Source organism: Acartia tonsa, chromosome 9 (assembly GCF_053477335.1).
Source record: "Acartia tonsa isolate MP-2025a chromosome 9, ASM5347733v1, whole genome shotgun sequence".
Lineage (NCBI taxonomy): Eukaryota > Metazoa > Arthropoda > Copepoda > Calanoida > Acartiidae > Acartia > Acartia tonsa.
The window spans coordinates 2,406,086-2,427,372 of NC_137268.1; the positions used below are offsets into that span (position 1 = coordinate 2,406,086).

Consider the following 21,287-nt stretch of genomic DNA (forward strand, 5'->3'; position numbering starts at 1 on the left):
AACTTACTTTAGTCTTTGTGAAGATTTTGAATATTCCAGGATCTGATCGAACTTTCCTCTGATTAATAATTAAAATCAAAATATTTTTTCTTGTGTTTATAGCTTTTAAGGCTAAATTTGTATTGTAAAAAGCTCGAATCTAAAAAGAAGTTGGAGGTTTCTCTGAGTTACTTCTCATGTTTTCTTTTGCACTTTTGATGGTGGTCATTAGGTAAACCCTTCCATCATAATATTTTAAGGGGGGGGGGGGGAGGGAGTGGTGCGTATTGACATCTGAACTTAAACATTGAGCAAAATGGTCTAAATATTGAGCTAGATTTTTGAAAATTGGTACATAAGCCTAGTCCTATATGTACTACACCTAAATGAAAAAAATTCAAATTTTTTATTATTTTTAGGTTAGGTTAGGTACGATAAACCCTGCGGAAATTGGTTTTTTATGCCTTTTTTTTGGCTTTTTAACACTAAAGAATAAATAGAGGTTTTACCAACAAAAAAACTTCCGTCAAAGTAAATATTTAGAATATTAACAGCTACGCTCTAAGATGCCTCTGGGGGCGCTTAAGGGAAGGGAGGGGAGGGGGCATAAACTTTCGATTTTTGTTTAAAAAAGAAAGTGTTCTTTTTAGGGAAATTTTTTCCTTAGAAGGAAGGATAAAAACACTCCCCTAAAAGATTTATAAACATTTCCTAGACCTATAAGGAGCTTCACTGTAAAGGAAAACTACATCAGAGGTGGATTCTTTAAAAAAATTTGCCCAACTAATCTCTTAGTGGGGCAAAATTGTTTTCGAGAAAAATCCTCCAAAATCGCATAAAAAATCTACAAAAATTAAATAAAATCTTAGGTTCATGAATCATAACCCTTATACGATTTTGTAAATTTTTTTGTAGATTTTTAACGTGATTTTAGTGGATTTTTCACAATTTTGCCCCACTAAGCGATTAGTGGGGCAAATTTTTTTTAAAGAATCCACCTCAGGTCAAATCCTATGTTTACATAAGGATGCATATGAAGCCTACTATGACGTGCAAAATAATCTAATTAATAATTCTGTACTTCGCTTAATATGAAAATTAAATATTTTCCAAATATAATGGATTGAATAATAGGTAAAAAGGATCAATGTTTGAAAATAATGGATATAAAATTATTCCTGTGCCACTTGACTCCGTGTAACTCATCATTACTTGGAAACTCTCCAGGACAAACTAAAATAACAAGGATGTTTATTAACAAGTAGCGAAGGTTTTGTGAGTTATTTTTCTTTTATTCCAAGATAACTGTGATTATTCAATTTCATTCTAAAAGAAAAAAACTTTTTTTAAAGGGGAAAGGCCGTTGTAAACCATTTTACAGATACGGAACCGCCTCTATCACCTCTATCACTCTATTTTTTTGGCGGGAAACGGCGGTAGCGGTGGTTTCACCAACTTTTCTTTACAGTTCAACATTGGACCTCTTTAAAGCGACTGTAATTACAAATTTCAGTGCTGTAACTCTTTTTTAAGTTGAATTCCTGTAGTTTTGGTTTCAAAAAGTGTCACAGTCCCCCCCCCCCCCTTTATATAAAATACCAAATGATTTGTTATACAAAGATAGTTAACTAGCTAGGAGCTGATTTTGTAATAACTTTTATAAATGAACAGTTATTATGTTACTAACTTGTATGATACTCAAATAATAAACTTCATATTAAATGTCATAAAATTAGGACCAACAGTTTTGACTGGTATTATACCTATCCAAGGATCGAAAGGGATAAGACAATGGATGATAAAATGATCCAAAACCCTCAATGATAATTATACTTACTCCTGTAGATTAAAATTATTAATTGAAAAGTTTGGACACTGCTAGTTTTAAGAAAAAAAAGAGACTTAATTGACATAATATAAGTATCCAAAGTATTTAAGCCAACAAATAGGAGATATCGTGATTATAAAACTTTGGATACCATAATGATCTACATTCCAATGTTCCCTACCCCCCCGACTCCTACCCTATAAACGGTCAACTGAATTGGAGTTTCTGATTGTCTACATAGCACTCTCATTCTATCTCAATATTTACTACTTGCTAAAAAAGCTACAAACTTCCAAAAAAATCAAGATTTGAAAGTTTGAAGCTTTTTATCTAGTAGTAAATACTGAGAAAGGATGAGGGTGCTATGTACACAATCGGAAACTCAAATTCAGTTGGCCCTATGGACTGGTCAAATAATTCAGGGAAATGGATATGGAAACTGAGGAAAAACTTGTAAATTTTGTTGTTAGTGTACCCAAACTTTTACAAACACGTTTTATCATTCGTGGGCTTACAAACTTTAAGACATTTTTCATAAATCCTGATAAGTTTTTAATGGGTCCAAGCTTTTCAACAAAAAATAACCCTAATCTTTATACTTTGGGGTCATTTTGGTTATTATAATTTGGTCTAGGGTTTGGCCGGATATCTGGCCAACGTTCGATATCCGGCAAATTACCGGATATCCGACATTATAAATCAGCCGGATATCCGGTGACCGGATAGTTTCATTATCTGGTATCCGGCATTATAAATTAGCCGGATATCCGGTAACTGGATAGTTTAATTATCTGGTATCCGAGCGGATATTGAAAATGGCTGGAAATCCGGCCAAACCAGATATCCGGCCCAACCATAACTTGGTCTCTACATCAATTTTTAGTCTATATTGTCCTGTCACTTAAAATCTCTTTCCTGGAATAATTTTTTCCCCTGCTGAAATTTTTTAAATTTTTTTCCCTCCTAGTTTTTTTTTCAGCAAGGAAGGGGATAAAATAGAAAAATATTTTCAGAACTCTTTATTTTATTCATATTATTCTTCCGTCCCACATATTCTTTTAGTTTTTTTTTCAAAAAAAAGGGGAGAAAAATGGAAAAAAATGCTCAGTTCTCTTAATTTTTACATTTGTTCCCCCAGCCACATATTTTTTTTTCCCCACACCCTTAGCAGGGTCAAATTTGCAGAATATACATCCCTGAATAATTCCCAAGTCAAATGTGAAAGAGAAGTTGGTAGTAAAAATTGTGTGTAAAATGATAACGCTGTCATAGCAGACAGACAGTTTCAACCTTTTTCCTTTTTAAAAACTTTATAATTACAGGGTTTTCATATTGGGCATTTTTTTCGATAACGGGCCACCCAATTGCCCAAAAGGAGTTTTGGGCAAATATTGTAAAAAGCATATAAAATGGTTATAAAATAGCCTAAAACCATAGCGAGACTTATTATTAGAAATAAAATAGCCTAAAACCATCTCAGGACCTATAAAAGCTCCACTGGAAAGGAGAACCATATCGGTTCAGCGGTTAGCGAAATCCTTCTCTAGATACTTCCCTCTTTTTCACCCCCCAAAACGGGGGGTGCCAAATCTGTCCAAAAGGACCGTTAAAGGGCGGCCCATAACCACCTGCCAAAAACCGCCCGCCCGAATTGACAACCCTGTTTATAAAGGAAAAGGAGGGGTTTATAAATGTCACAAAATACATCTTTATGTATCACCTGCTGAGGGTCTACAAAACTAAAATTAATCCTAAAATGGATTCTTAGTTTTCTCAGAATTCCGTAAAGGTGTGTGATTTAAGACTTTAATATAGGAGTAGAACTCTAAAAATTTGCATGGCAGTGGCTTTTAATGGATTTGTGAAAAAATTGTTGCCGAACCGCTGCTACCACCGAAAACCGCCTATCGCGCAGTTTTGCCGCCGTTTCTTCACAGCTCTATATTGTACCACTGAGATACCAAGTTTTACTCTTATTTTACTGTCTTAAAACACGCCTATCATTAACTAATATTCTCACCTAAGGTTACGTTGTCTCCTACTTCAGCGTATCTAAAATATTAAGATTATTTATTTTAAGGGATTAAAGAATATTTATGTATTAACAAGGATGACCAAATCCACAAAAACGAACAAAAAAACGGACATTAACACTTGTATAGTGACAGAACTGAATAATCAGAATATAAATTTGTATAAGAGTCGAAGCAAAATTGTAAGTAAATTTCTTGAAAAATTGTTTAATGCAGGATAATGTTTATGGACATACTTACATTTAAGGACTTAATTATAGAGTAGCTTCGTTAATTATATTGTACTTTGTTGTTTTAGGAATCAATATACCAAAAATCAGATCAATCGAATAATAAAATCACATACAAATTTGTTGTTAAAATAGTAAAAAGATCAACATGTTTAAAATGGACGTACTGACATTTTGGTAATGATTATATAGTTGCTACGCTTTCTAAATCGTACCTAACTACTATAGGAATCACCATGCAAAGTTTGAAATCGATAAAACAATTCTAACATGCCTAAATTAACGAAACAAGCTATCCGTTCCTGACGGACGGACGTACCGTCTAATTACAGAAAAGCTTTGCTTTAAATAAGCAAAACTCCCAGCATAAAAATGATAATAATATAAGCAATGACATTGTACAGTTGGTAACTTAGAAATATAAATAGAGGTACAATTTTCAGGGAATCTTATTACTGGTTCAATTCAGATTAGAGTCTTTTTTTAGGGGGGGGAAAGGGGTCAATTAGGGTTGGGCCGGATATCCAGTTTGAAACTATCCGGATACCGGATATCCGGCTGATTTCTAATGCCGGATGTCCGGTTATACGGCCGGATATCCGTTGTTAATTTGCCGGATATTGAACTTTGCCTAGATATCCAGCCGGAAACCGGATATCCGGAATTAGAAATCAGCTGGATATACTGTATCCGGCCAATATGTCATTTCGGGAGAAGACAAAAAGAACTAGGTAAGGAGCCGCTAGAAAATATTATTTCTGTTTAATACAAAATAAAGACATAGTTACTTTAAAGTAGGGTTGGGCCGGATATCTCTGGCTAACGTTCGATATCCGGCAAATTAACGGATACTCAGGAGGACAACTGGATATCCTGCATTAGAAATCATATATCCGGTTTCCGAATAGTTACAATATCCGGTATCCCGGATTTGAAAATGGTCGGATATCTGACAAAACCGGATATCCGGCCCAACCCTACTCTAAAGAACAATTAAAGATAAGCTTTATATCAACCAGGGAATAAAAGAAACAGTAAACAAGGGAAAAATTGAATAAGACAGAATCATTTTTTCAGAAGTGACAGATTATAAACAGGAGAAATAAAGATGATAATATCATTAAAATAAAAAGAAAAGGTTACGAAAAATAATTTAAATACAAGACCTTTAAGCTGCCCCTTTCCCTACAAAAAATAATATCTATAATACAAAGTAGAACGATGTCTGGATGTCTGTCCGTCCCTTAAGATCTCGGTAACCACTGAACCGATCGGATTCTACTCTTCAGGGAATATACCTACTGGTCCTGTGGTGGTTTTAAGCTATTTTCTTGGGGGGTGGGACACCCTCAACCCCCCAAAAAAATAAAATTTCCCCCCCCCAAAAAAAAAAAAATAAATAATTTTCTTGAGAACACATTAGACTATGAGCAGCACCAGTAGTAATTTTCTTGAGTACACATTAGACTATGAGTAGCACCAGTAGTACCTTATTTTTTTTTCAATTATCTCTTGAGGCAAAGCCTCTAGAGGCTAGGGGCGAAGCCGCTAGTTTATTTATATAGGAAATACATTTCTCTTTGCCCCAAAAATATAAAACTACAGTACTACAAATCTAAACTACATAATCCTCTTTAGAATATAATATGATACGTAAGTCTGTCTGCCAGTCGTGTATTCAAAATCAAATCTAAAGTAGAACTTTTAGATTAGAAAAGACTTCCAAGGGTTTGCCCCCTTAAAACTTTACCTTCCTAATTAGAAAAAAATAAAACTACCCCACTTAAACATTTGAAACCCTTTATCCCCCCCCCCCCCTCAAAATGAAAAGCTCTGACGTCCCTGCTATCGATTCAACCAGAAAACCTGTTTTAACACGAGATTATAAAAACAATTCTTGCTCTACTTAGGTTGTATTAATCTCTTTACGTTTACCTAAGCTTTTCAATCAGCTGTCATAAAACAAGGTTGACAACATCCAGTAAATCGAAGCTCGGAAATTAAAAAACGAGCATGAACACTTTTAGAGTGTAAAACTCAGAATATTAGTTTAAAGGTATATACACAAATAGTATATAAACATGTTACAAAACTGCTTAAATACAGGATTCTGTTTAAGGACACACAAACATTTTTATGACTTGATTATAGTAAGAGCTAACCGTGACGATAATTAACGTAAGTAGAGACCTTAATTGTAGAAAAGCTTCGATTTAAAAAAAACTTACTGCACATAATCAACATCATATTCACTGCCTCGACAAACTGAAAAAATTAAGATCAGATAAATTTTTAAAGTAAGTTCTACTGATGGAACACCTTATAATAAAATAGATAAAAAGGTTAATTATAGTGTTTTAGCAATAAGGTGGTAAAGGGTAACCTCATACCCATGGGGTAATTCCCAATACATTTTATGTCTTATGCTTTCTTTGTTAATGCATGAAGATAGTTCTCAAATATTAAGTCTTTTAGGGTCTATGTTAATACTAGCGGATGAGCCCATAGAGGCATCAAAGGGCACTTGAGATGAGGGGGGGGGGGAGGAGGTCGACCCTAAAATTTTTTAAAGAGTGAAAAACCATTCTTGGGGTTGTGGGGTGGGTCATTTTTACTATGGGCGATTTCTCTTGGGAGGGTGGTGACGTTCTCCTCCAATTATCTATAAACCTTCCCAGGTGTAAGATAAGCTACACTTTAAAGGAGAAACATATCGGTTCAGCGATTAGGGAGATCCTTCATTACACACAGACAGGCAGACAAACATCCTGTTACTTTCATATTATAAGGATTACAGTTTCAAAATACAAGGCAAAGTTTTGATCAAACACGTTACCAAAGTCAAACTAACATTAATTTGATTTGAGTGAGTGAAGTAGTTAAACAGTTTCAATTACGTTTACACAACCTTTGCGCCATTTTCCCGTAGCTTGGTTATAACCTATCCAACTTTTAAAAACAAGGATGACAACATCCATAAAAGCGAAGCACTGAAACGGTAGGACAAACGGACATTAACACTTGTATAGTGTCAGAACTGAATAATCAGAATACAAATGTATAAGAGTCGATGCAAAGTTGTAAGGAAGTTTGTTGAAAAACTGCTTGATACAGGATAATGTTTATGGACATACTTAGGATCTACTGCAGTTCATGGTAAAATATTGCTGGTAACGAATATTGCCAAAAATCTATGAATTTTAAAAGGCTGCTAGCTGCCAAACGGCTGAACGTACAGATCATGCCCGCACACTGTTTTAAACGGCATAAGAAGGCCTACAAATAATCTGGAATAGCCATAAATCAATAATGCATAATTATCTTGCAGTGCAGAGAAATGGGCGAAAAAGGCCTATTTTATGAGGTTTTTTCTTCAGTGAAGCTTTCGCATCATTGGATCTTGGCTATTCCAGATTTGTAGGCCTTCTTATACCGCTTAAAATGGTGTGCGGGTATGATCTGTCGGACAATTTCGACATGACTAAAGTAATGAAAAAGCTACCCATAGAAAAGCTTCGATTTTGATGACTTACAATCCAGAATAATAATTTATAATAGATGTTATTTTAATAAACAGGATTTTCTTACAGGATAAACAATGAAAATCATAAATTGGGACAGCTCAATAGGCAAGTATGTAATTGAAAATTAATATTATTTATACCTAGTCAATAAAGGGAAAAGTAGGTTGCGGGTAAAATCCGTAAAGGTTGTGTGTTTTAAGTTAAAAACAGTAGTAGAATGATAATAAATTATGTTAAATAAAAAAAAATGTTTTTTGTCTATAGTTCTTTTCAATAAGAAATACACATATTTAGTGAATATTATCGTTCTACTACTATTTCTAAGCCTTAAACACGCACCTTTACGGATTTTACCCGCAAACTACTTTTCTCTTTTTTAAATTGGATGCACAATAACAAAGCTTTAATTAAAGATGAAGTTCTAGAAAACATAGAAGTAAATTTAAGTTTATTTAGTTATCACATTGTTTCACTCTAAGATTTATTTTAAATAATTTTGGTTAATTCATCATAGAGGTCAAAGTAACTTCAAAGGTCATTTAATCAATCAAACATGAAAACACTTCAGAAATAAAGAATTATATAGATGTATGATATAAAAAAATTATTTAAGGAAAAAAATAAAAGAACAGTTCCTACAAGGCAGTTTGTATGAGCAAAGGCAAAGTTTAGTTTTTGGTTTTGACAAGCTCTAGAGTTGTACTACGTGTTTGTACATTTGTACACAATGTTAATCTTCAACCAACCACTGGCAATTATAGTTTTAAAAGAAAAAGTTTAATTTAATTTTTTTTATTTCTTTATTAGGAGTGATTTTTCTTGGGAGGGTTGTGGTATTCTCCTCCTAAATAGTTTTAAAAAATTCCCAGAAACTTTTGCATATCCTATTATATAAAGTAGTAAGGTTTTTTGTCTGTACCAAAGGATCTCACTAACCTCTGAACCGATATAATTTATATTTACAGGGTAGCTTCTCATAGGTCCTGGGAAGGTTTATAACTGTTTTGGGGGAGGGTAATATCCCCTTCTTAAGAGAAATCACCAAAAGAAGAACTAGCCCCACCCCCCCCAAAAAAAAAGATTTTTTATTTTGTTTAAACTAAAACTTAAAAAGGGGGGGGGGGTTGTAAACTCTCTAGGTACCCTAGAGTCCTCTAGGGGCGTAACCGCTAGTACATTATAAAGGAGAACCATATAGGTTCAGCAGTTTAACAGATCTTTCGCTACAGACAGACATTCTATTACTTTTATTAAAGGATTAGGGGAGAGGGATACCTTTGACGAGTGTACCATGATAAAAGATGGCGTTTGATGTTATTAAAGGAATAAAAATTTCAACAATTACGGTCAATCTAATATTTTACTTTTTTACCTTACTATCTCCTAGGCATTCTTTATGTGGAAAAAATATTTTTAATTTATAGAATCTAATGAGTAATGAAACTATTGCATAAATCCGCTAAACCTAAATATGTCCTTGAATAAGTTTAAATAAAATAAAATTGACACACAGAACTCTATTGCTCCAACCTAATTGGACATTTTCAGTTGGGATTTAACTGTAAACCACAGAAAAATAAATTTGTAAGAGTGCAAAGAAGGTAGTTTGACTAGCAGGGACCCTTTTGAACTAAGAATAACAAATATAAGAATTAAAGGCTATAAACTTTAAATATCAACAAAAGTCAAGCTAACGTTAATCATAAAGTAGATGCTCTTTTTACAGGAAAGGGGTAGTTGCACGAAGTGCATTTAAACTTGAATTAAGTGAATTCAATATTTTTTTCTGCTCAATAGTTTGAATACGTTTATAAGGCATATATTTGAAAGAATTTCAATTTTCTACCATATAGTTTTAAAGATATCAAGACTTGAAAATCATATTTTTTAGATATATGCGACATAAATGACTGTCAAGTTTTCACAAAAGCAGCATAATGACTATTTTAGTGGTGATTGTTATTTGTTGTTACACAAAATTATATATGTTAGATGGTATTCTTGTAACCTATGCTTGCAAGCAAACTTGTTAGATGCACTTCATGCAACTATCCATTTCCAATGCTTACATTGAACAGCACTTAAAGAGCCCCCTATATAAATCTAAGTTTCTTGGACTGACAAACTAACTGACAAAGCAAGTTCTAAGTTTGGAAACTCAGACTGAAGCCTAGAAAATAATATGTTGCCATAGGACAGACAGACAATATATGTAAGTTATGCAGCATCTTCATCTATTATCTTATTAATAAAGAAACAACTGAAATTCTAATATTTTGTTCCATGGGGTAAATAATTCTATTCCCATATTTCTTTCTGTTCATCCAGAAAGGGAGGGGACATTGGGCTTTTTATTACACTAGTCCCCAAAGTTTTATAATAACGTTTTTTTATTCATTAGCTCAACAACTTTGTGGACTTTATTGAATTTTGATTTCTTGATTCATTAAGTTGATCGTCCAAAAGTTTCAACTACTAATAGTAATCTACAGAAGGGGTAATTTTGTATATCATCTTTGGGGATGGACATCAGTATATCGGTCATTGTCTTATCCCTTTACTTCCCTGTGTTTATCTCTCTCTCTTCATATATGTACTTGAAAGAAAATAAGGCTTTAAACATATTATTTGTCTACCTTTCATATTTAGCAAACTGATTTTTAAAACTTTATCATATAAAATAAGTATTTAAATTAGTTATTTTTTTATAAATGAATACCTATCCTTTTAGATTTTATTGATGATATTTTTACATAATTATTTTAAGTTTATAGCAAAAATATGGCCTTAAAATAACATGCCTCTATAATATCATTATTAACATCTTTGTACCTATCTAAACAAAGATTGATATACTAAATCAAAAATATAAAATCGTCTTTAAAACCTTAAAACTAAATGTGTTTTTGCTATAAAATATTTACTAAAAAGACTAATTTTCATGAAAACGGAATTCCTTTTGAAATATAGAAGATATATTCGGAAACTTATATACAAAGCAATTTTTACTGTCCCTTACGCCTAGAAGAACCATTCTTCTTGCCCTTCGAAAACCACAGTTAGTTTTTTTTTCAAAAAGGCATAATTGAGGAAACATTCAAAAATATTTATAATACTTATATTTTTATGGAATAAAGTTGAACTACCAAATAAATAAAAAAAAAAGAATTTCACTTTTTCCATTTAACAATTTTCCTTGAATTTACATGGAAATTAGACAAAATATTTTTACACATATTTCCTCTTATTTTCAAAACTTTTATTATACAATGTGGTTTTAGTTGAGCAATGTATTATTACATAATATGAAGGGTAAAATAGCACATTTAAATAAATCTTCAGCAAATTGTTCCTCCAATATTTACTTACAACTTCTTGTTTTTTCGCTTCCAGTTTCTAGGAGTGGGGGGGGGGGAAGAGTAGAAAGTAGGGGGGGGGGGGGGGGGGGGAAGAGTAGAAAGTAGATTATAACTTCAAACTACCCCTAGATTTTTATAAAGCTACCTTGAAAAGTAAAAATAATTTGGACCAGAACTTTCTACGAGCTTTAGCATACCACATAATACCACATACCACTTAATATGTAAGATAAGGCGATTTGACTTTATGTTCTATTTTTTTTATCTCTTTTCTGTGTATGATAATTTTTAAAAATAATCCATGAAGTTAAAAGTTTGAGTTTTGACTCTGATAATTTTTTTTTACTATAGTCAAAACATTTAAGGGATGTGCCACTTTTCATAACCAGACCAAAATGCAACCAAAAAAAAAAAGAGATACAGCCCTAGAAATTAACATGGCAGTTATCTAAATGAGTTACAATGTGAAACTGTGATGAAAACTGCCGTTTCTCGAATAAAATGTTTTTTACTTTTCTTCCATATGCAGTTGTAGTAAAAATGAGAATGCTTAGGAACTGCCAATGCATTCCTATAATAAAGGGTGTGCAAAAAAATGCGGACCTTTTTAAAATTTAGATTGCGCGGCTTGTGTTAATAGTAGAAAAACGTTATGCATACCATTAGAACCGTTATGAAGTCTATTTTTTGGAAATTTAAAAACGATTCCTGTGCTACATATAGTTTAGGAGCGATGTGTAAAATGTCTTAAAACTTGACTTGCGAGTAAATCATTAAAGATTAAAGTATATAAAAAAATATACCATTAGAACCGTTATGAAGTCTATTTTTTGGAAATTTAAAAACGATTCCTGTGCTACATATAGTTTAGGAGCGATGTGTAAAATGCCTTAAAACTTGACTTGCGAGTAAATCATTAAAGATTAAAGTATATAAAAAAATATGTACCTTTTTAAAATTCAAATTAAGCGGCTTGTGTTAATAGTAGAACAACGTTATGCATACCGTTAAAACCGCTATGAAGTCTATTTTATGGAAATATAAGAACCATTACTGTGCTACTTATAGTTTAGGAGCTACGTAGAAGAATGTCCCAACTGACTTAAAACTTGACTTGAGAGAAAATCATTAAAGATAAAAAAAAGTGTGTGCAAAAATGCGGACATTTTTAAAATTCAAGCTGCTCGGCTTGTGTGAATAGTAGAAAAATGCTATGTATATTGTTAGAACCGTCATAAGCTCTATTTTTTGGAAATATAAGTACGATTTTTGTGCTATTTTTAGTTTAGGAGCTGTATTGATAAATGTGAGAAAAGTGGAAAAATTTCATCTTCAATGATTTACTCGCAAGTCAAGTTTTAAGTCAGTTGGGACATTCTACCACATAGCTCATAAATTATACGTAGCACAGGAATCGTTTTCATATTTCCAAATAATAAACTTAATAGCAGTTCTAATGGTATGCATAACGTTTTTCTACTATTAACACAAGCTGAGCAATTAGAATTTTAAAAATGTACGTATTTTTATTTGCATACCCTTTAATTTAATCTTAAATGATTTACTCGCAAGTCAAGTTTTAAGCCAGTTGAGACATTTTACCACATAGCTCCTAAACTATACGTAGCATAGGAATCGTTTTTATATTTACAAAAAATAGACTTCATAACGGTTCTAATGGTAGGCATAACGTTTTTCTACTATTAACACAAGCCGCGCAATCTAAATTTTAAAAAAGTCCGCATTTTTTTGCACACCCTTTACTTACCTCCAGAAAATACAGGATACAGCATGAGAATCGCCCAAATCTGGTGGTACACTTTCATCTTTTTAGTATGGTTAAAAGTTGTGGGGTCAAAATTGTGAAAATTATTGTGTCAGGGTTATGTTTTATTTTGTCACTTTTTTTGTTGTCTTAGTACATTAGTCTGAAAAAAGGAACAAAATTAAGCAAAATAAAGCTGTTTTTTAATCATATATTTTAAATAATAATAAAGCATTGTGTATATAAAAAAAAACAGATTATTGCATGTATACAGAATTTTACAGAACTAACAATTTTTTCTGCATTTTTTTATAATATCAAAGCAATTTCCGTAGGAACACATTGAATTTTTTTTTGTAAAAATATAGTACTGGTTATGAATTGCATCGAAATATAGAAAGGTTTTTCCGCAGACAGCAAAAGTAAAAACTATAATATTAATTCCAGTTTTGTAAGCCCCGCGGGACTGAAGGCACGGGCTAACAAAGTTGGTTTTAATTTTATAATTTTGTTTTGTTATTCGTAGAAGTTGTTTAAGATACAATGCGGTACATGATCTATTAGTACGGCTGCGGATTTTAAGCGATTTCAAAGCCATACTCTAAAAATACTGTTTAAAAAACTCATGGAACTATCCCTTCCTCATAATACAGTGATGAATTTACGTTTCTAAAAAATGTAAACTAAGGCTGTTGTAAACTCTGCTGAGTTAAAATGGATATAGGATATATATGGATATATTGACAGGGGAAAATTTGTCGTCAATTTAGGTTGCTAATATGGACCGCATTTATTGGCCAGTTCGTTCTTCCAGTAGGAGGGAAGGTGATAGAGTAAAGGGGGGTAGATCACTGCCAGCATCACTTTATTAGAGTACATGAAAAACTGATGCGACATCCAGGTAATAATATATAAATTCAAATGAATAATTCTACCTAAACTTATTTTCATAAACATATAAAGAACATCCTAAACAACAATGTAAATATGAATAAACTATAAACTCCTAGCACATTCATTGAAAGGATATAACAGTAGTAGGGTTGGCAATCCGTATCCGAATCCGGGATCCGTCCAATTTTGGAATCCGAATCCGGAATCCGTTTTTTAATAGCGGATTCGGATTCTTGATAAGTAGGCTAAAATTAGCGTCTTAAGTTTTTTCTTTCAACTCCTCCTTTTTTAAGGCAAAGATTATCATCATTATATATAACATCTGGTTCGATTCTCGAAAGTGAATTATAGAGAACACCAAGAACATTAATTTTTAGGACATATGGAGCCCTTAAATTTTTGATTTTTCAAAAAAGCCTTTGAAAATATTGCTAGAATCCAGAATCCGAATCCGGAATCCGCGGGAATCCGCCATTTTTCGGACGGATTCTTGTAAGAATCTGAATCCGGTCCAATAATTTGACGGATTGCCATCCCTACTTAGAACATTACAGGGATATTACTGCTGTAGACGATAAATCAAAATTTGCTTATATTACAATTAAGACGCCATTGTGCTTTCCCTCCCTGATAGCATTTAAAATAAAAAAACATTTATGTTCATAACTTTTTGGCATTGTTACAGTTACAAAATGAAAGAGTCATATTATTTTGATTTTACATACAATGAAAAAGGATGATTTGGAATTTAGAGATAATACTTAGATTAGACCTGTACAATGATTAGAGGTTTTGGCCCCCTGAATTGCAATTAGGGTAGAATCTGAATCGGAAAAAAAACCTTAATTGTCGATTCTCAAACTATTGAATTAAATCAAATACAAATAAATGATAAAAAACTCTCTTAGAACATTTCTTAAAATTGAATCCATTATATAAGGGGGCCGGGGGAAGGGGGGTTAGTGCAACCATCTCGTAATCAATGATTAAATGGCACTTGGAATTCGAATTTCGATCTGAAATTTTGCATGAATAATCCTTGGTAGGTCTTTTATCCATAATTCAAACAAAAAGTTGGAAAAGTAACGGCTAACGGCTCAGCCTTTTTGCCATTTTTTGGCTATCTTAAGAGCAAATTAGTCACGAAACCTATCTACACATAATAATTTTATGTCGCTCAAAAACCTTATCAAACGGTTGAAGCCGGTAGCTGGTGGTACAGGAAATTTAAAGATGGTTATTGCTATCATTTAACACGAATTAAACCAAAATATGTTTTTAAAAGTTGATTCCTACGTAATTAATGATGAATTTGCCCTGAAAATAGGAAAAATTCGGCTAAACGGCTGAGCCGCCAGCCGTTACTTTTCCAACTTTTTGTTCGATTTAAGGAAAATAGACCTACCAAGGATTACTCATGAAAAATTTCAGTTCGAAATTCGAAATCTATGTGCCATTTAATCATTGATTACGAGATGGTTGCATTAAAAGATTTTTTACAAATACTTCAACAGATAAATAGATATCACTTTATAAAAAAAGGGGGGGGGGGTTTAATGCAACCATCTCGTAATCAGTGAGCAAATGACACTTAGAATTCAAATTTCGATCTGAACTTTTGCATGAGTAATCCTTGGTAGGTCTATTTTCCCTAAATCGAACAAAAAGTTGGAAAAGTAATGGCTAGCGGCTCAGCCGTTCAGCCGTTTTTTGCCTATTTTCAGGGTAAATCCATCATCAATTACGTAGGAATCGACTTTTTAAAACATATTTTTGGTTTAATTCATGTTAAATGATAGCAATAACCAATTTTAAAACTTCTAGTACCAACAGCTACCATCTAGAACCGTTTGATAGCGTTTTGGAGTAGAAAAGAGTATTATGTTGAGAGAGGTTTCGTGACTAATTTGCAATACAAATATAAAAAAATGGCAAAATAGCTGAGCCGCCAGCCGTTACTTTTCCAACTTTATGTTCGATTTAGGGAAAATAGACCTACCAAGGATTACTCATGCAAAATTCTAGATGGAAATTCGAATTCTAAGTGCCATTTGCTCACTGATTACGAGATGGTTGCATTAAACCCCCCCCCCTTACATCCATCTAACTTATCCTAGGGTCGAATATAACACTTTCTTTCAAATATCATACAGTTTTAACAATGTAAGTATAAAAATTTATCTTATGCAAAAAAAAAGTTTTGCTCTAAAAGGTATATTTTATTTATTTTTTTCATAAATGTTACAAATATTCAACCAGAGAAGTTAATATTCTTCAACTAGTTTATGAATATAATCATAAGAGATTTAAAACTTAATCCGTTGACTCAATATAAACTAAATTGAATAGAGTACTAATTGAAATAAGGAAACTTTTTAGCAGAGCAGCTTCTCTAAAGCTCAACAGTATGTCTATATGTCTGATTAGGTTAAGATGACTAACTTTCTTGTTATTTGACAGTCACAAATCATAATATCTTAATTGCAATTAACCTTTAAACAAAGATGTAACTTATTAACTGCTAATACCATTTTATATTTTTTTCTGTATTATACTTAGTTGTATTTTTTATCCATAAAAAAAACTTATCATTGGTGAGCAATTATGTAGAACATATCTTTGTTAGGTTTGAAAATAATTGTGCATATTTAACAAGTTTCAGCAGGGGTGTATATTATGCACAAGATTTATTTTTTTCCCCTGCTACAAATTTTTTTATTTTTTTTCCCCCCCTAGTTTTTTTCTCACCAAGTAGGGGGGGAAATGGAAAAATATTTAAAGAACTCTATTTTATTTATTTTTTTCCTCCTATCACACATTTTTTTATTTTTTTTTCACCAAGGTAGGGGGGGGGGGGGGGAATGGAAAAAATGTTTTCAGTTTTCTTAATTTTTACATTTTTTTCCCTCCAACCACTTATTTTTTATTTCCCCCCCCCCCCCTGAGCAGGGGATCCCATGTAGAATATACACCCCTGTGTTTCAGTTATTCTAATAATATCAGGAGTCTAGAGTTATCTTTATAGCAGATTTAGAAAATTAATATAATATTAATAAATTGGCGTTATTTTAGAAAAATAAGAAAACTTAAAACATGTTTTAAAGCGCTTTCTTAAAGATACAATTTTGATGCAAAAAATGGTAGAGAACCGGTTAGGTATTTCATTTCATGTTTAAGTAGATCCAGTGAGGGGTGTAGCCCTCTTAGAAGAAAAATAATATTAGAACATTTTTTCTAGTATAGCTTCGAAACCGATTAATATCCGCTGGATTAGAACCGGTTATCGGCCATACTGAAAAACCATGTATAGTAAAATAACTATTCCCCAACAGTTACATATTACAGTATCAAATATTTGGGTATAGTCCCTTTCGTGACAACGCCTCTTAAGGGGCATTTCGTCGTATTTTTACAGTAGCATTTGATAGGTTAGGTTATGTTAAATTAGGTGATTGACCCGCGTGGTTAGACAATTGGCCCCGCAGGGTTGGAGCCCCCCCAAGAAGCTACTGTGAAAATACGACGAAAAGCCCCTTAAGAGGTGTTGCTACGAAAGTGACTACACCCCAAAATTTTCTTGAATGGTGACATACAACTGTACACTATTACGTTTCAATCAAGATAATTTTTAGCTTGTAAAAAGCTAGGGATATAATAGCTTTCTTGGATGCCATGATTTCTAATTGGAAATAGAATCGAGTGTGTGTATGCTTCGAGTCCTGGTCCGACTAAATAAAATAACAACACCCCCCGCCAAATACCTTAAAACCACCCCATACCTGGTACAGCCCCCCCCCCCCCCCCCAACAAAACAGAGTTTATCCTACAAATGATTATAAATTAACTCAGCTTTCCTTTTATCTCTCTCTCTCTCTCTTGCACGATATTTTTCTAATGCAGCAAAGTTATAAACAGCTAAATTAAACTTGAAGAAACAATGCTTGTCAGTAAGGAAGGATATAAATAAAGTGTAACATTAATATTTATAGAAAGTCTATGGCTTAAGATGAGTTTCCACTAAATAGTTCTTTGAAAAGATTTACAAATATACATTTTTAAAAAGTAATTTTTGAATTAATGATACATAGTATTAAAATAGATATGTATTTAATTGATGCACTTTTGACTTAAATAAAACATTTAAGCGAATTTAAAGATTCTGTTTATACATTCAGAATTATTAATTAGCAAAATTGTGCGAAGACTATTTCTCCGCATCAAACTCTTCCCCTCCCACACACACACTCAGTCATATTAGGTTGAATGATAATAATATGCGATACCATCAAATTCTATCCATCTCTCACTCTCAGAGGAGGGAGAGAAAAAGAGAGGGCAGACAGGAGAACTGAAATTCTCCGACCAGGTATAAAGTTCTGTGACTATCTCTCTCGTGAACCTTTTCAAAGCTAGAAGGGATGGTTTCAATAAAGACGGTGTTTCCACAATAATACTTTACACACCCCACCCGAAGGCTTGTTAGGTTAGAAAAAAACCGTGGAAACGGTTTACACAGGATGTACTGGGACCTTATGGTGAGTTCAGAACATACTTTCCCTAAATTGAATTAGTACCTTCCCATAGTAGAAATTTTTAAAATTACTTATGTTGATCAAATTTTAAAATTACTTTTGTTGATCAAATTTTACTTTTATTTTTAGAGTATCTTCACCTAACCTCCTTAATTGTCTTTTTTTGTATTTCATGTTAAACCAAAGTATAATGATTTAGACCAAAGAAAAAATAGGTAAAGAGTTTAAAGCCAAATAGTTTTACGAAAGCATTTGAACATGAATTTAGTGAACCGGATATTTTTTTCTGGTCAATGGTTTAAACTACAGCTATAGTGTATAATTTAAATTTTCTACCACGTAGTTTTATTTTTTTTTTTATTGAAGGTAATACAAAATTATATATGTTTGATGGTATATTTGTAACTTAATCTCGAAATCATTTTTCTGAAATGCATTTTATGCAACTACCCCTTTAAATAAAATCTTAATTAACATATATGCTATTGTTAATAGGCAAAAGGAAGTTTTAGTCAATTATCACCTAGTGGGAGCGTGATCCTTATGTGACTTCAAGTAAAAGTCCCATGATCTTAGGGCATAGTATTTTAACATAAAAGGTGTTGCTCTATCATTTATGAATGTTATTTTAAATATTATCCAACAACCCCTTTACTGGAAGTTCAAAATGTGTACAGAAATTTGCCTGTTTATTTTTACGGGCCAAGGCATTGCTGTAAATCATAAAGAATTGTTTTTTTCTTCTTTTGTTGTATTACAGGCACACCGAGAAGCAAAGGTTTACATTATATCTCCGTGAAATGGACATTTCATTCCTCCGATATCAAAGCATTTATCATCGGAGAAAACAAAATATTCCAAAGATGCCATTATACAGATAGGTTTCGTGCAGGTTTTAATAAATCATACAAGGAAAACTTTTTAGCATAACTTAACTATAAATATTTTATCAATAAAAGTAGACTTTAATTTTGAAGGATAATTTAATTTAAAAAAAAATAGTTTTTTCATGTAAAAATGTTAAATATTAAGATTTATGTATATTAATGTATTTTTAAACATTCCCCTCCCCCCTGCTGATTTTTGTCTCTTGCTAAAAAATCCCTATCATCATAATAAAACAATAAAAAGAAGAAAACTTTGAACCAAGGGGGGGGGAAGTTTGTACACTTATAGGAAATGAAATTCAGTACCAAAGTTTGGGAGGGTCGTATGGGCTTGTTTTTAAAGTTATCAACCTAATTCTTTTTGTAGGCTCTCTTATATGACTTGATATACACGTATTTTTTTGAAAATTGAATTTCGGTACTTTCCTTCTAGGGGCTTGTGGAGCAAAAGACCCCCCAAAACACTGAAAATATGAGTTCTGACCTTATTTTTAAAGATATCGACCTGATTTTTTCTTTATAATACTTTTTTAACATACCCGAATCAACGAACCATTACAGATTTCATTTTGGGACTTTCCTTCTAGGGGCTTGTGGAGCAAGAGACCCCCAAAACACAAAAATATGAGTACTGGGCTTATTTTTAAAGATATCGACCTGATTTTTTTTTATAATACTTTTTTAACTTAACCAAATTAACGAACCATTACAGATTTCATTTTGGGCCTTTCCTCTTAGGGGCTTTTGGAGCAAGAGACCCCAAAAACACAAAAATATGAGTACTGGGCTTATTTTTGAAGATATCAACCTGCTTTTTTTTATATAAAAATAATATTTAAACATAACCCAATCTACAAACCATTACAGATTTCATTTTGGGACTTTCCTTCTAGGGTCTTGTGGAGCAAGAGACCCCCAAAAATCATAAAAATATGAGTTGTGGGCTTCTCTTTTAAGATATCAACCTTTTTTTTTATATAATAAAAAAATACTATTTTAACATAACCGAATCTACAAACCATTACAGATTTCATTTTTGGGACTTTCCTTCTACGGGCTTGTGGAGCAAAAGACCCCAAAAACACTAAAACTATGAGTTCTGAGCTTATTTTTAAAGATATCAACCTGATTTTTTATATAAAAATACTATTTTAACATAACCGAATCTACGAGCCATTACAGATTTCATTTTGGGACTTTCCTTCTAGGGGCTTGTGGAGCAAAAAACCCCAAAAACACTAAAAATGAGTTCTGAGCTTATTTTTAAAGATATCAACCTGATCTTTATAAAATAATACTTTTTTTAACATAACCGAACTAAGAAACCATTACAGATTTCATTTTGGGACTTTCCTTCTAGAAGCTAGTGGGGCAAAAGACCCCAAAAAAATATTTTTAGAGATATTGAGCTGATTTTTTTCATGAAAACTTTTTTCACCACTAATAATTTCATTTTGGCACTTTCCTTTTAGGGGAAAGTAGGGTAAAACACCTCCAAAACAATATAAATTGAGTTCTCAGGTTATCTTAAAAAATAAGCTCAGAACTCATATTTTTAGTGTTTTGGGGGTCTTTTGCTCCACAAGCCCCTAGAAGGAAAGTCCCAAAATGAAATCCTTAATGGTTTCTTAGTTCGGTTATGTTAAAAAAGTATTATTTTAAAAAGATCAGGTTGATATCTTTAAAAATAAGCTCAAAACTCATATTTTTAGTGGTTTTGGAATCTTTGCTCCACTAGCCCCTAGAAGGAAAGTCCCAAATTGAAATCTGTAATGTTTTCTTAATTTGGTTATGTTAAAACAGTATTATTTTTTAAAAATCAGGTTGATATCTTAAAAAATAAGCTCAGAACTCATATTTTTAGTGTTTTTGGGGTCTTTTGCTCCACAAGCCCGTAGAAGGAAAGTCCCAAAATGAAATCTTTAATGGTTCGTAGATTCGGTTATGTTAAAATAGTATTTTTATATAAAAAATCAGATTGATATCTTAAAAAAGAAGCCCACAACTCATATTTTTATGATATTTGGGGGTCTCTTGCTCCACAAGCCCCTAGAAGGAAAGTCCCAAAATGAAATCTGTAATGGTTCGTAGATTTGGTTATGTTTAAATATTATTTTTATGTAAAAAAAAGCAGGTTGATATCTTCAAAAAATAAGCCCAGTACTCATATTTTTGTGTTTTTGGGGTCTCTTGCTCCACAAGCCCCTAGAAGGAAAGTTCCAAAGTGAAATCTGTAATGGTTCGTTAATTCGGTTA

At 32.5% G+C, this 21,287-nt stretch overlaps 1 protein-coding gene across 1 annotated transcript in view; it reads right to left on the reverse strand.

Moving 5' to 3' along the window:
- Positions 1-12,877, reverse strand: part of LOC145327683 (uncharacterized) — a 47,935-nt gene extending 35,058 nt beyond the window's left edge. Inside the window, exons 1-5 of the mRNA XM_080171240.1 lie at positions 12,722-12,877; positions 6,299-6,335; positions 3,828-3,859; positions 1,158-1,212; positions 8-58 (exon numbers count right to left, since the gene is read on the reverse strand). Coding sequence (XP_080027366.1) covers positions 8-58; positions 1,158-1,212; positions 3,828-3,859; positions 6,299-6,335; positions 12,722-12,779 — 233 coding nt within the window. The 5' untranslated portion in view covers positions 12,780-12,877. The remainder of the gene's footprint in view (positions 1-7; positions 59-1,157; positions 1,213-3,827; positions 3,860-6,298; positions 6,336-12,721) is intronic.
- Positions 12,878-21,287: the final 8,410 nt, after the last annotated feature.